Source organism: Symphodus melops (genome assembly GCF_947650265.1).
Source record: "Symphodus melops genome assembly, contig: SUPER_20_unloc_4, whole genome shotgun sequence".
Classification (NCBI taxonomy): domain Eukaryota; kingdom Metazoa; phylum Chordata; class Actinopteri; order Labriformes; family Labridae; genus Symphodus; species Symphodus melops.
The window spans coordinates 56,407-73,424 of record NW_027636784.1 but is presented as its reverse complement, the minus strand read 5'-3'; the positions used below and the strand labels follow the sequence as shown (position 1 = coordinate 73,424).

General features: G+C 45.4%; 1 protein-coding gene across 3 annotated transcripts in view; it reads right to left on the bottom strand.

The window, feature by feature from the left end:
* The window catches only part of mtm1 (myotubularin 1), a 29,911-nt gene extending 14,069 nt beyond the window's left edge, over positions 1–15,842 (bottom strand). For 2 of the 3 annotated variants that reach the window (XM_079373397.1, XM_079373398.1), the window contains exons 1-7: positions 15,699–15,842; positions 12,192–12,273; positions 10,347–10,419; positions 8,472–8,566; positions 8,278–8,388; positions 3,495–3,596; positions 2,082–2,165 (exon numbers count right to left, since the gene is read on the bottom strand). In XM_079373397.1, coding sequence (XP_079229523.1) covers positions 2,082–2,165; positions 3,495–3,596; positions 8,278–8,388; positions 8,472–8,566; positions 10,347–10,419; positions 12,192–12,248 — 522 coding nt within the window. In that variant the 5' untranslated portion in view covers positions 12,249–12,273; positions 15,699–15,842. The remainder of the gene's footprint in view (positions 1–2,081; positions 2,166–3,494; positions 3,597–8,277; positions 8,389–8,471; positions 8,567–10,346; positions 10,420–12,191; positions 12,274–15,698) is intronic. The other variant, XM_079373399.1, reaches the window with a different exon arrangement.
* Between the last annotated feature and the right edge of the window lie 1,176 nt (positions 15,843–17,018).

Genomic DNA, 17,018 nt, shown 5'->3' with positions numbered 1-17,018 from the left:
CTCAGGTACAGCACCCTCACTACACTGTGCTGCCTTCAGGGCCCTCAGGTACAGCACCCTCACTAAACTCTGCTGCCTTCAGGGCCCTCAGGTACAGCACCCTCACTACACTGTGCTGCCTTCAGGGCCCTCAGGTACAGCACCCTCACTGTGCTGCCTTCAGGGCCCTCAGGTACAGCACACTCACTACACTGTGCTGCCTTCAGGGCCCTCAGGTACAGCACCCTCACTACACTGTGCTGCCTTCAGGGCCCTCAGGTACAGCACCCTCACTGTGCTGCCTTCAGGGCCCTCAGGTACAGCACCCTCACTACACTGTGCTGCCTTCAGGGCCCTCAGGTACAGCACCCTCACTGTGCTGCCTTCAGGGCCCTCAGGTACAGCACCCTCACTACACTGTGCTGCCTTCAGGGCCCTCAGGTACAGCACCCTCACTACACTCTGCTGCCTTCAGGGCCCTCAGGTACAGCACCCTCACTACACTGTGCTGCCTTCAGGGCCCTCAGGTACAGCACCCTCACTAAACTCTGCTGCCTTCAGGGCCCTCAGGTACAGCACACTCACTACACTCTGCTGCCTTCAGGGCCCTCAGGTACAGCACCCTCACTACACTGTGCTGCCTTCAGGGCCCTCAGGTACAGCACCCTCACTGTGCTGCCTTCAGGGCCCTCAGGTACAGCACACTCACTGTGCTGCCTTCAGGGCCCTCAGGTACAGCAGCCTCACTACACTGTGCTGCCTTCAGGGCCCTCAGGTACAGCACCCTCACTACACTGTGCTGCCTTCAGGGCCCTCAGGTACAGCACCCTCACTACACTGTGCTGCCTTCAGGGCCCTCAGGTACAGCACCCTCACTACACTGTGCTGCCTTCAGGGCCCTCAGGTACAGCACACTCACTACACTGTGCTGCCTTCAGGGCCCTCAGGTACAGCACCCTCACTACACTGTGCTGCCTTCAGGGCCCTCAGGTACAGCACCCTCACTAAACTCTGCTGCCTTCAGGGCCCTCAGGTACAGCACCCTCACTACACTGTGCTGCCTTCAGGGCCCTCAGGTACAGCACCCTCACTGTGCTGCCTTCAGGGCCCTCAGGTACAGCACACTCACTACACTGTGCTGCCTTCAGGGCCCTCAGGTACAGCACCCTCACTACACTGTGCTGCCTTCAGGGCCCTCAGGTACAGCACCCTCACTGTGCTGCCTTCAGGGCCCTCAGGTACAGCACCCTCACTACACTGTGCTGCCTTCAGGGCCCTCAGGTACAGCACCCTCACTACACTGTGCTGCCTTCAGGGCCCTCAGGTACAGCACCCTCACTAAACTCTGCTGCCTTCAGGGCCCTCAGGTACAGCACCCTCACTACACTGTGCTGCCTTCAGGGCCCTCAGGTACAGCACCCTCACTGTGCTGCCTTCAGGGCCCTCAGGTACAGCACCCTCACTACACTGTGCTGCCTTCAGGGCCCTCAGGTACAGCACACTCACTACACTGTGCTGCCTTCAGGGCCCTCAGGTACAGCACCCTCACTACACTGTGCTGCCTTCAGGGCCCTCAGGTACAGCACCCTCACTGTGCTGCCTTCAGGGCCCTCAGGTACAGCACCCTCACTACACTGTGCTGCCTTCAGGGCCCTCAGGTACAGCACCCTCACTACACTGTGCTGCCTTCAGGGCCCTCAGGTACAGCACCCTCACTACACTTATTGATTATGGACTTCATGACCATCAGAATGTTAATGTGTGAATGTTGTGTGTTGTCTCCTTTGGTTAGGGTTAGGGTCCTTTGATTCCTCACGGATAAATAAAGTTCATTTGATTTGATTGATAACAAAGACAGATGGTCACTGGACTGTGAACATGAAGGAGCATCACCGCAGAGCGCCCTCTGCTGGTGAAACTGAACAGAAATCAAACTTGGTTGTTGAGTAAATGAGTGATTAAAGTGGGCGGTCCCAACAGTCAGTCAGCTGACGGATGAATCAGTCGGGCTTCAGGAGCCTTGTTTTATTTCAGGATCCTTTGAAGAGCAGAGTTCCTCCCACTCTCTCTGCCTCCATGTTTTATTCATCCTGTTAGCTCACCTGCCGTCTGAACTCCTCGATGGGTTTGTAGACGCTCCAGCCGTTCTCCTCGTACTTCTCCTGAGTCACGTAGGCAAACAGAGGCTGGATGGACGAGAGACAACACAAACATGGTGAGGTAGGAGAAGCGTCCTGTGGGACAAACTCTGACCTGTGGTCATGTCAGACAACCAGCTGAACACTCCTCTTTAACTACCCCGTGCTGCAGCCGGCAGCGCGTGCTCACGACTAACAGAAGGAGGGCAGATGGAGCTGCAGCGTAGGTGCTGAGCTGTGTGTCAGTGTGAGGAGGCTGCAGCTCGCATGTTTCAGACACACCACACATATGGATCCCTGCTTTAATGATCAGCTATACAGGCAGAGCCGCTTGTTGTAGCGTCGTCTAGGGAAGAAGAAACTTCTAGTTCAAATCAACATGAAGAAGGACTGGGACACTGTGTGGACTGGGACACTGTGTGGACTGGGACACTGTGTGGACTGGGACACTGTGTGGACTGGGACACTGTGTGGACTGGAGACACTGTGTGGACTGGAGACACTGTGTGGACTGGGACACTGTGTGGACTGGAGACACTGTGTGGACTGGAGACACTGTGTGGACTGGAGACACTGTGTGGACTGGGACACTGTGTGGACTGGGACACTGTGTGGACTGGAGACACTGTGTGGACTGGGACACTGTGTGGACTGGAGACACTGTGTGGACTGGGACACTGTGTGGACTGGGACACTGTGTGGACTGGGGACACTGTGTGGACTGGGACACTGTGTGGACTGGGACACTGTGTGGACTGGAGACACTGTGTGGACTGGAGACACTGTGTGGACTGGGACACTGTGTGGACTGGAGACACTGTGTGGACTGGAGACACTGTGTGGACTGGGACACTGTGTGGACTGGGACACTGTGTGGACTGGAGACACTGTGTGGACTGGGACACTGTGTGGACTGGAGACATTGTGTGGACTGGGACACTGTGTGGACTGGAGACACTGTGTGGACTGGAGACACTGTGTGGACTGGAGACACTGTGTGGACTGGAGACACTGTGTGGACTGGGACACTGTGTGGACTGGGACACTGTGTGGACTGGAGACACTGTGTGGACTGGAGACACTGTGTGCACTGGAGACACTGTGTGGACTGGAGACACTGTGTGGACTGGAGACACTGTGTGGACTGGAGACACTGTGTGGACTGGAGACACACACGTTTATTTAAAGCTTCTTTCTGATGGATAAACGTTTGGATCATTGAATCAAAGGGTCGTCATGAGACGTCACATCTTCGCCCTGAGCGATCCTTCAGAGCACAGAATGTGTGTGTGTGTGTGTGTGTGTGTGTGTGTGTGTGTGTGTGTGTGTGTGTGTGTGTGTGTGTGTGTGTGTGTGTGTGTGTGTGTGTGTTCTCACCAGGCTGTGTGACAGGGGGAAGGCATATCTGAAGAGGAGCTCAAACAGATCTCTCCTGCTGTGACCCTCCTGCTTCAACGCAAACCTCAAGTTCCTCATGTCCTGTCAATCAACACACACAGGAAGTCAGGACAATCAACACACACACATAGGAAGTCAGGACAATCAACACACACACATAGGAAGTCAGGACAATCAACACACACACATAGGAAGTCAGGACAATCAACACACACACAGGAAGTCAGGACAATCAACACACACACAGGAAGTCAGGACAATCAACACACACACAGGAAGTCAGGACAATCAACACACACACAGGAAGTCAGGACAATCAACACACACAGGAAGTCAGGACAATCAACACACACACACAGGAAGTCAGGACAATCAACACACACACAGGAAGGAAGGACAATCAACACACACACACAGGAAGTCAGGACAATCAACACACACACACAGGAAGTCAGGACAATCAACACACACACAGGAAGTCAGGACAATCAACACACACACAGGAAGTCAGGACAATCAACACACACACAGGAAGTCAGGACAATAGTACTTTTAGAGACTATCCCCAGGTCCATCCTCTAACCCAGTTGAAAACTCCTATAATCACTTTAGTCCCTCTCAGCTAGATCAGTTTGTAGATAGTGCGGTGGATTCACTTAGAGTTACTCTGGATTCAATCGCCCCCCTAAAACAGAAGCCAATCAAACGACAGAGATCAGCTCCATGGTACAACTTAGAAACCCGTACTCTAAAACTAACGTCACGTAAATGTGAAAGAATTTGGCGCTCCACCAAAACGATAGAATCTCGTTTAATTTGTCCAGATAGTCATAATAGATATATGAAAGCTCTACGGCAGGCCCGCACGGCCTATTACTCGTCTCTTATCGAAGAACATAAAAACAACCCTAGATACCTCTTCAGCACTGTAGCCAGGCTGACAGAGAGTCAGAGTTCATTCATCTATTCCTTTAGCCCTTAGCAGTAATGATTTCAGCAGCTTTTTTAGGGTTAATCCAACTTACTACCTTTACTTAGTGCAGATTCCTCCTATATTTTCGATTCGGCAGAAACGGCTCCAAATTCCGATACTAACCTCGACTGTTTTTTTCCAATTAACCTCTCAGAACTAAATTCGATTATTTCTGCGTCTAAACCGTCAACTTGTCTTTTAGATCCAATCCCAACCAAGTTGTTTAAGGAAGTCTTTCCTCTAGTTAGCAGCTCCATACTAGATATGATCAATATATCTTTAGCTGCAGGTTATGTACCCCAGTCATTTAAAGTAGCTGTAATTAAACCGCTCCTTAAAAAGCCTACTCTTGATTCAGGAACTCTAGCTAACTATAGACCTATATCTAACCTTCCTTTTATCTCTAAGATCTTAGAGAGAGTGGGAGCTAATCAGCTGTGTGACTGTCTCCATGACAACAGCCTGTTAGAGGAGTTCCAGTCTGGATTTAGAGTTTAGCATAGAACTAGACTAGTTAGAGTAACACATGATCTTCTGTTAGTCTCAGACAGGGAACTTCTATCTGTGCTCGACCTGTTAGGTCTGACTGCTGCTCCTGACACCATCGACCATCACATCCTGTTACAGAGACTAGAACAAGGACTTGGAGTTACAGAGACTAGAACAATGACTTGGAGTTACAGGGACTAGAACAATGACTTGGAGTTACAGGGACTAGAACAATGACTTGGAGTTACAGGGACTAGAACAATGACTTGGAGTTACAGTGACTAGAACAATGACTTGGAGTTACAGGGACTAGAACAATGACTTGGAGTTACAGGGACTAGAACAATGACTTGGAGTTACAGGGACTAGAACAATGACTTGGAGTTACAGTGACTAGAACAATGACTTGGAGTTACAGAGACTAGAACAATGACTTGGAGTTACAGGGACTAGAACAATGACTTGGAGTTACAGGGACTAGAACAATGACTTGGAGTTACAGTGACTAGAACAATGACTTGGAGTTACAGTGACTAGAACAATGACTTGGAGTTACAGGGACTAGAACAATGACTTGGAGATACAGGGACTAGAACAATGACTTGGAGTTACAGGGACTAGAACAATGACTTGGAGTTACAGGGACTAGAACAATGACTTGGAGATACAGGGACTAGAACAATGACTTGGAGTTACAGGGACTAGAACAATGACTTGGAGTTACAGGGACTAGAACAATGACTTGGAGTTACAGGGACTAGAACAATGACTTGGAGTTACAGTGACTAGAACAATGACTTGGAGTTACAGGGACTAGAACAATGACTTGGAGATACAGGGACTAGAACAATGACTTGGAGTTACAGAGACTAGAACAATGACTTGGAGTTACAGTGACTAGAACAATGACTTGGAGTTACAGTGACTAGAACAATGACTTGGAGTTACAGAGACTAGAACAATGACTTGGAGTTACAGGGACTAGAACAATGACTTGGAGTTACAGGGACTAGAACAATGACTTGGAGTTACAGTGACTAGAACAATGACTTGGAGTTACAGTGACTAGAACAATGACTTGGAGTTACAGGGACTAGAACAATGACTTGGAGATACAGGGACTAGAACAATGACTTGGAGTTACAGGGACTAGAACAATGACTTGGAGTTACAGGGACTAGAACAATGACTTGGAGTTACAGGGACTAGAACAATGACTTGGAGTTACAGTGACTAGAACAATGACTTGGAGTTACAGGGACTAGAACAATGACTTGGAGATACAGGGACTAGAACAATGACTTGGAGTTACAGAGACTAGAACAATGACTTGGAGTTACAGGGACTAGAACAATGACTTGGAGTTACAGAGACTAGAACAATGACTTGGAGTTACAGGGACTGCTTTAAGTTGGTTTAGATCCTATTTATCAGACAGGTCTCAGTGTGTTCATGATGAGTCCTCTATGGACACCAAAGTTAGCCATGGAGTGCCTCAAGGATCAGTGCTTGGTCTGATTCTCTTTACATTATAGATGCTTCCTCTAGGTAGTATTATGAGAAAACACTCCATGAACTTTCATTGCTATGCAGACGATACTCAGCTCTACATATCAATGAAGCCAGAAGACACCAACCAGCTTCGTAAACTAGAAGCCTCAAGGACATCAGGACCTGGATGACCAGAAACTTCTTACTGCTCAACTCAGACAAGACTGAAGTTCTAGTGATTGGACCTAAGAACCTTAGAGAGACTTTCTCTGATGATATGACGGCCCTTAGTAGTATTAGCGTAGCCTCTAGTACCACTGTTAGGAACCTAGGAGTTCTGTTTGATCAGGATATGTCCTTTGATTCCTACATTAAACACATTTCAAGGACAGCTTATTTTCACCTTGGTAATATCTCTAAGATCAGACAGATCCTGTCACAAAATGATGCTGAAAAATTAGTTCATGCATTTGTTACCTCCAGGTTGGATTACTGTAATTCTATTTTAGCAGGGTGCTATGGTAAATCTCTAAAGACCCTCCAACTCGTCCAAAACGCTGCAGCTCGTGTTCTGACTAGAACGAGGAAAAGGGACCACATGACTCCTGTATTGGCTTCTCTCCATTGGCTCCCTATAAAATCTAGAATAGAATTTAAAATCCTTCTGCTCACCTACAAAGCTCTAAACGGTCAGGCACCATCCTATCTTCAAGAGTTAATTGTACCGTACTATCCATCAAGAACATTACGTTCCCAGAATGCAGGCCTGCTTGTGGTGCCTATAGTCTCTAAAAGTACTATGGGAGGTAGAGCCTTTAGTTATCAGGCTCCTTTGGAATCGTCTACCAGTCGGGGTCCGGGAGGCAGACACACTAGGTACTTTTAAGAATAGACTTCAAACTTTTCTTTGTGATAAATCTTATAGTTAGGGCTGGCTTAGGACCAGCTCATAGTTATGCTGCTATAGACCTAGACTACCGGGGGAACTGGCACCAGGATCTCTGATCTCTCTCTCCCTCTCTCTCTCCCAGCTTTCTCACCTTATTACTGCTTGTCTCTATCTTTATATTCTAACCTCTCCTTTTGAGCTCTCTTAGGTTCCTTAAGCTCTCTTAGGTTCCTTGGGACTGTTGGTGAGGATGGCCTGCCCAAACTACCCCCCCCCCCCCCCCAACCTATTCTTCTTTCTGCATCTTGTCCCATTTTCAAGCCCAGCACAGTTTAGCAGATGGCTGTTCCGTCATGATCCGGGTCTGCTGAAGATTTCTGCCTGTTAAAAGGACATTTTTTCTTGCCACGCTATGACGGATTAAGCTGAGCTCTTGTAATATAGCCATCAGTAAGGTCCTTTACCTGCTTTATGTAAACATAACAATGAGCATGGTCTTGTTACAGGAAGTCAGGACGAGACAATCAACACACACACAGGAAGTCAGGACAATCAACACACACAGGAAGTCAGGACAATCAACACACACACACAGGAAGTCAGGACAATCAACACACACACACAGGAAGTCAGGACAATCAACACACACACAGGAAGTCAGGACAATCAACACACACACACACACAGGAAGTCAGGACAATCAACACACACACACAGGAAGTCAGGACGAGACAATCAACACACACACACAGGAAGTCAGGACGAGACAATCAACACACACACACAGGAAGTCAGGACAATCAACACACACACAGGAAGTCAGGACAATCAACACACACACAGGAAGTCAGGACAATCAACACACACAGGAAGGAAGGACGAGACAATCAACACACACAGGAAGGACAAGACAGACAAACCTTGCAGGTGATATCCAGACCGTATGAGTTCTCTCCTCTGCTTGAAGCCCCGCCCATCTTCTCCACACGACTAATGGCGCCCAGAGGAACATCCAACATGACGGCAACATCCTGCAGAGAGCGGAGGTGATGATGTCATTCTCTTTCAGGTGTGTGGAAGTCTTGGATGATTGGTTAGTGAGGAGTAAACTCACAGCGTCCGAGCCTTTGAAGTAGAGTCTGTAGTTGGTGATCAACACTTTTCCTTTCACTGCTGCGTTGTAGGGACACATGTAGATGACGTCTTTATCTGCAGACAAACGTCGACATTAACTTCCTGTCATAGTGACTTTAACTTCCTGTTATACTGACTTTAACTTCCTGTCATAGTGACTTTAACTTCCTGTCATAGTGTCTTTAACTTCCTGTCATAGTGTCTTTAACTTCCTGTTATACTATCTTTAACTTCCTGTCATAGTGACTTTAACTTCCTGTCATAGTGACTTTAACTTCCTGTCATAGTGACTTTAACTTCCTGTCATAGTGTCTTTAACTTCCTGTCATAGTGTCTTTAACTTCCTGTTATACTGTCTTTAACTTCCTGTCATAGTGACTTTAACTTCCTGTCATAGTGACTTTAACTTCCTGTCATAGTGACTTTAACTTCCTGTCATACTGTCTTTAACTTCCTGTTATACTGTCTTTAACTTCCTGTCATAGTGTCTTTAACTTCCTGTCATAGCGTCTTCAACTTCCTGTCATAGTGTCTTCAACTTCCTGTCATAGTGTCTTTAACTTCCTGTCATAGTGTCTTCAACTTCCTGTTATACTGTCTTCAACTTCCTGTCATAGTGTCTTTAACTTCCTGTCATAGTGTCTTTAACTTCCTGTCATAGTGTATTTAACTTCCTGTCATAGTGTCTTTAACTTCCTGTCATAGTGTCTTTAACTTCCTGTTATACTGTCTTTAACTTCCTGTCATAGTGTCTTTAACTTCCTGTCATAGTGTCTTTAACTTCCTGTTATACTGTCTTTAACTTCCTGTTATACTGTCTTTAACTTCCTGTCATAGTGACTTTAACTTCCTGTCATAGTGACTTTAACTTCCTGTCATAGTGACTTTAACTTCCTGTCATACTGTCTTTAACTTCCTGTTATACTGTCTTTAACTTCCTGTCATAGTGTCTTTAACTTCCTGTCATAGCGTCTTCAACTTCCTGTCATAGTGTCTTTAACTTCCTGTCATAGTGTCTTCAACTTCCTGTTATACTGTCTTCAACTTCCTGTCATAGTGTCTTTAACTTCCTGTCATAGTGTCTTTAACTTCCTGTCATAGTGTATTTAACTTCCTGTCATAGTGTCTTTAACTTCCTGTCATAGTGTCTTTAACTTCCTGTTATACTGTCTTTAACTTCCTGTCATAGTGTCTTTAACTTCCTCTCGTAGTGTCTTTAACTTCCTGTTATATTGTCTTTAACTTCCTGTTATATTGTCTTTAACTTCCTGTTATACTGTCTTTAACTTCCTGTCATAGTGTCTTTAACTTCCTGTCATAGTGTCTTTAACTTCCTGTCATAGTGTCTTTAACTTCCTGTCATAGTGTCTTTAACTTCCTGTCATAGTGTCTTTAACTTCCTGTTATACTGTCTTTAACTTCCTGTCATAGTGTCTTTAACTTCCTGTCATAGTGTCCTTAACTTCCTGTCATAGTGTCTTTAACTTCCTGTCATAGTGTCTTTAACTTCCTGTTATACTGTCTTCAAAAAGAAAAACTGCAAAAAAACTTTGAGAAGACAGGAAAAGAAATGCTTGGTGCTTCACGAAGGTTTGTTTAGCTGCTCTTTTATAATGTTAACAAAGAGGAAGGTTCTTTACCTGCTGTTTGTGAAGAGATGACACTTATGAACCGACGCTATACAAACAAAGATCGATTGACATTGTCTGAGAAAAATATAGATCTAAATTCTCAGGGAGAAAGTCAGGGTGCAGCCAGAGTGTGAGTGTCTCTGCAGGTCTGTGATTGGTCAGGTAAAACCTGATCCTGTAGCAGCTAGATGAAGGAGTGATGAGAGCGAGCTTCATGTCCTCACCTATGATCCTCTCCTCTCCTGGAAGCAGAGACACGTCAGACAGCAGCTCCATCTTCAGAGACTCTCTGGACGTCTGAAACACAAACACGCAGTGAGGGAGGGAGGCAGTGGCAACTCGCACGTTTGTGTGAGCGAGCGGCGGTCAGGTGAAACAGCATCAACACGTCTTTTATCAGACAAACTGAGGGAGGAGACTAAAGATACTCTTCATTGTCCTCTACACATTCATTCTCGTCTCAGCTGATCTTCAGGTGTTCCGGTCTGTGTCCTCTTTCTTTTAATGGTGTCAGATAATGAGCATGCTGTGAAGATTCAAATGATACTCATGAGTCATATTAGGACTCTTAAAGGACCAATCAGAGAGCTGCTCTCTCCCTGTGTGATCATGAAGGAAACCTGCTGTGTTGAAGCTTCTCTTCAACAATGCAGCAGCCAGTATGTCCTCCTTCTAACTTTAGATTCTGCTCCTGAATGCTCTGGATCTGATTGGACCAGAGAAGGTAGGCGGGGCTTTGAAGGCCGTTTTGGACGCCCCTGGGTTTGCCAGATATGAGAGCAGTTATCAGGTGAACAGGTGTTGCAGCGATGGAAGCGGGCAGTGGAACTGCTTCAGATAGAAGTGATTGTACCCGAGCTAAAAAGCCTCTGCATGTTTCTAATAAGCTCCAGCAGCAGAAAGCTGCTCAAACTAGGATCAATGTTGGAGATGAAACATGGAGAGAGGTTAGAACGCAGAAAGCTTTACAGACCCATGCAGAGCTGGATAAACACTGAAGCTACAGTGTCCACCACATGCAGAGCTGGCTAAACACTGAAGCTACAGTGTCTCAACATGGAGAGCTGGCTAAACACTGAAGCTACAGTGTCCACCACATGCAGAGCTGGCTAAACACTGAAGCTACAGTGTCCACCACATGCAGAGCTGGCTAAACACTGAAGCTACAGTGTCTCAACATGGAGAGCTGGCTAAACACTGAAGCTACAGTGTCTCAACATGGAGAGCTGGCTAAACACTGAAGCTACAGTGTCCACCACATGCAGAGCTGGCTAAACACTGAAGCTACAGTGTCCACCACATGCAGAGCTGGCTAAACACTGAAGCTACAGTGTCCACCACATGCAGAGCTGGCTAAACACTGAAGCTACAGTGTCTCAACATGGAGAGCTGGCTAAACACTGAAGCTACAGTGTCCACCACATGCAGAGCTGGCTAAACACTGAAGCTACAGTGTCTCAACATGCAGAGCTGGCTAAACACTGAAGCTACAGTGTCCACCACATGCAGAGCTGGCTAAACACTGAAGCTACAGTGTCCACCACATGCAGAGCTGGCTAAACACTGAAGCTACAGTGTCCACCACATGCAGAGCTGGCTAAACACTGAAGCTACAGTGTCCACCACATGCAGAGCTGGCTAAACACTGAAGCTACAGTGTCCACCACATGCAGAGCTGGCTAAACACTGAAGCTACAGTGTCCACCACATGCAGAGCTGGCTAAACACTGAAGCTACAGTGTCCACCATATGCAGAGCTGGCTAAACACTGAAGCTACAGTGTCCACCACATGCAGAGCTGGCTAAACACTGAAGCTACAGTGTCCACCACATGCAGAGCTGGCTAAACACTGAAGCTACAGTGTCCACCACATGCAGAACTGGCTAAACACTGAAGCTACAGTGTCCACCACATGCTGACCTGTGTGAGAGGAGGGGGGAGACAGCTCTCTGTGATGATTAGAGTTTAGACTGCAGTACTCATTTTAAACACTAGGGGGCAGACCAGGAGCTTCCACAAATAAACTGACAGCACAAACAAGAGTTGACATATTAGTGAGTGAACTTACACTGGAGATGCGTGTGTCCAGGGCATTAGAGTTATAGACGGAGACTGGCGAGGCCATGGCTCAGGGAGGGGGGCGTCACAGACTGAACGAGAGAGAGAGAGAGAGAGAGAGAGAGAGAGAGAGCGTTAACGGGGTGATCTTTACTGAATCTCTAACTCCAGATGTAAAGCACAGATTTGTTTTCATCTTAACTCAGCAGGTATGTCAGCGTTCACACGTTGAGGAGTGTCACACATGATAACACGCTCAGGACGCTCCTCACTCTGACACAGGAAGCACAGACTGTTTCCTGCTGCGTCCTCTGCTCATACACTTTAACTGACATACTCAGACTGAATCCGTCTGAGTTCACATAAAGCAGCAAGCCCCAGTTTAAAAACAGGAAGCTGATGCTGAAGTGAAACTTCCTGCAGTTCCTGGAGTGTCCACTAGAGGCTGGCTGAAGAATCACAGGAAGTCACATACACACCCATTCAAAAAGTATGTTTTTACAGCAGAACAGACAGCAAAACAACCTTTCAAAATAAAACACATCTCAAAGCAGAGCTTCTCAGACATCGCAAGACAACCTTTCAAAATAAAACACATCTCAAAGTAGAGCTTCTCAGACATCGCAAGACAACCTTTCAAAATAAAACACATCTCAAAGTAGAGCTTCTCAGACATCGCAAGACAACCTTTCAAAATAAAACACATCTCAAAGCAGAGCTTCTCAGACATCGCAAGACAACCTTTCAAAATAAAACACATCTCATAGCAGAGCTTCTCAGACATCGCAAGACAACCTTTCAAAATAAAACACATCTCAAAGCAGAGCTTCTCATACATCGCAAGACAACCTTTCAAAATAAAACACATCTCAAAGCAGAGCTTCTCATACATCGCAAGACAACCTTTCAAAATAAAACACATCTCAAAGCAGAGCTTCTCATACATCGCAAGACAACCTTTCAAAATAAAACACATCTCAAAGCAGAGCTTCTCATACATCGCAAGACAACCTTTCAAAATAAAACACATCTCAAAGTAGAGCTTCTCATACATCGCAAGACAACCTTTCAAAATAAAACATCTCAAAGTAGAGCTTCTCATACATCGCAAGACAACCTTTCAAAATAAAACACATCTCAAAGTAGAGCTTCTCATACATCGCAAGACAACCTTTCAAAATAAAACACATCTCAAAGTAGAGCTTCTCATACATCGCAAGACAACCTTTCAAAATAAAACATCTCAAAGTAGAGCTTCTCATACATCGCAAGACAACCTTTCAAAATAAAACACATCTCAAAGTAGAGCTTCTCATACATCGCAAGACAACCTTTCAAAATAAAACACATCTCAAAGCAGAGCTTCTCATACATCGCAAGACAACCTTTCAAAATAAAACACATCTCAAAGCAGAGCTTCTCATACATCGCAAGACAACCTTTCAAAATAAAACACATCTCAAAGCAGAGCTTCTCATACATCGCAAGACAACCTTTCAAAATAAAACACATCTCAAAGCAGAGCTTCTCATACATCGCAAGACAACCTTTCAAAATAAAACACATCTCAAAGCAGAGCTTCTCATACATCGCAAGACAACCTTTCAAAATAAAACACATCTCAAAGTAGAGCTTCTCATACATCGCAAGACAACCTTTCAAAATAAAACATCTCAAAGTAGAGCTTCTCATACATCGCAAGACAACCTTTCAAAATAAAACACATCTCAAAGTAGAGCTTCTCATACATCGCAAGACAACCTTTCAAAATAAAACACATCTCAAAGTAGAGCTTCTCATACATCGCAAGACAACCTTTCAAAATAAAACACATCTCAAAGTAGAGCTTCTCATACATCGCAAGACAACCTTTCAAAATAAAACACATCTCAAAGCAGAGCTTCTCATACATCGCAAGACAACCTTTCAAAATAAAACATCTCAAAGCAGAGCTTCTCATACATCGCAAGACAACCTTTCAAAATAAAACACATCTCAAAGCAGAGCTTCTCATACATCACAAGACAACCTTTCAAAATAAAACACATCTCAAAGCAGAGCTTCTCATACATCGCAAGACAACCTTTCAAAATAAAACACATCTCAAAGCAGAGCTTCTCATACATCGCAAGACAACCTTTCAAAATAAAACACATCTCAAAGCAGAGCTTCTCAGACATCGCAAGACAACCTTTCAAAATAAAACACATCTCAAAGCAGAGCTTCTCAGACATCGCAAGACAACCTTTCAAAATAAAACACATCTCAAAGCAGAGCTTCTCATACATCGCAAGACAACCTTTCAAAATAAAACACATCTCAAAGCAGAGCTTCTCATACATCGCAAGACAACCTTTCAAAATAAAACACATCTCAAAGCAGAGCTTCTCATACATCGCAAGACAACCTTTCAAAATAAAACACATCTCAAAGTAGAGCTTCTCATACATCGCAAGACAACCTTGACACAAGACATACAGACACAGGTAGAGACACAGGTAGAGGTACAGACACAGGTAGAGGTACAGACACAGGTAGAGACACAGGTAGAGGTACAGACACAGGTAGAGACACAGGTAGAGGTACAGACACAGGTAGAGGTACAGGTAGAGGTACAGACACAGGTAGAGGTACAGGTAGAGGTACAGACACAGGTAGAGGTACAGACACAGGTAGAGGTACAGACACAGGTAGAGGTACAGGTAGAGGTACAGGTAGAGGTACAGGTAGAGGTACAGACACAGGTAGAGGTACAGGTAGAGGTACAGACACAGGTAGAGGTACAGACACAGGTAGAGGTACAGGTAGAGGTACAGACACAGGTAGAGGTACAGACACAGGTAGAGGTACAGGTAGAGGTACAGGTAGAGGTACAGACACAGGTAGAGGTACAGGTAGAGGTACAGGTAGAGGTACAGACACAGACACAGACAGGTAAAGTTGGTGAATATTTGATCAAGATAAATACAGAATACGATCAAATATCGGGAGTGTCGGACTGTTACTGTTGCCATGGTAACCAACAGGTGTTGATATCAGTTTATTTAGATCCAGGTACTGGGACACTCTAATCACAGCTCTGTTTGCTGTACACCTGCACACACCTGAGTGTGCCTGAGAGATGACGTCACAGAGGTGTTGATCGGTGCCAGGTGAACCTGACGTACAGGATCACTCAGGGTGTAGCACTTAGCTTCACGGAACACAGTCTGCTATCTCACCCTGGTCCGGCTCCGGTCCAAACCCGTCCACGTAGAGCAGGCTGGAGTGGGCTACAGCTGACCCGGGTCAGCTGCTGTCCCGGGTCAAAGCTGCTCCTGGAGCCTGGTCGGAACTTTCCCAGCAGCTGTGGAGCCGCACCAGGAAACAGCGGAGGCCTCCGCGCTACGACAGCTCGTCCCCGCCTTTCAACGGGCTCGTTCAAACCGACAGAGGACCCAAAGCACCGGTAAACCCCCCCGCCCCCCCCCTGCTGTGACCTCGGGAAACCCCGCGGAGGCCAAATGTCTGAACTTACCCTCAAAGTGCGATTCTCCCGTGGCTGAATGTCGATCTGTTTCCCTCAAGCCTCCGCAGGAACTTACTCCCCGTCACGTGCCGGACTGTCAGGGCGCGGATTGGCTGCTGCTCAAGATGGAGTTCGCAATGATTTTTGGGAAATGACGTTTTTAAAGTAAGAGTCCATGTTTCCATGTAAAATGAGTCGGAAGTCTTTCTTTAGATTAATGACATCATATTGATTTAAACGTGTCTTTGTTTTGTTCTTATGAAGATACTTTAATACTTCGCGTTGTGCTCTTGGACTCGAGGAGAGAAGCACCTGTCCTGTACCTGTTACCAATGACCATCAATTCATTTTCTTCATTACTTTATATTAATGTTTTCATCATTTTTTTCTGTGAGAGCTCAATAAACAAGACAAAGTTAAATATCATATATATATATATATATATATATATATATATATATATATATATATATATATATATATATGATATCTGCAGATTCTTCACATTAGAAGCAAACATTATCCCAAATGTCTGGTAAAGTTTATTTATTTTGAAGTAGGTTTGATCATCTGGACAAACAAATAACGTAAATAAATAAACAAAGTGATTTAAATGTAAATTTGTCTTTTTGTCACATTGAGCGGCAGAAATTAAATCTTTGTTTTAATAAAAATCAGCTGAGTTTGAGTCTGGATAAAACTTAATACTGTAGGTACCAGCAGGTCTGATAACTGCAGACTCTACCACCTGTAGTTTAGAGACTGTAGGTACCAGCAGGTCTGATAACTGCAGACTCTGCAGGCCTGCAGTTCTCCTTTAATCCAGCAGGGGGCAGTAAAGCTCAGTTGGATGTTGGTGCAGTCTATTTATAGTTGATATTGAATCAATGAAGTGAAAGCAGATTTAATCTTGCTCTGGTTTCATAAACTAAGCCTGAGTTTGAAGGAGAGTATTGAGGGGAGCTGTGATCACGTGCTCACAGGAACATCCACAGCGAGCGCTTCTGCCTCCTTACATAATCAAACTGTGCACATGTAGCACAGTTCAAATATACTTTATTTCTGAGGTCATTTTATAATGAATATTTGAGTTTATTTCTGTGAAGTGTTTGTGAATGTTATCTTAATGATTCATGTGTATGTATTATTATTAACGTTGTTTCCTTTAGGAGTTATTCTTTTTGTGCACTTGCAGCTTTTGTCCCTCCTGAGTTTCCGTAGCTCCTTCCGTCTGTCCCTCACATTGCTGAGGAGCAGAGGTGCACACACATCTGTTACACACACAAGGTCACTCCTGACCGTTCAGGACCCGAGGCCTCGGGAGACGAC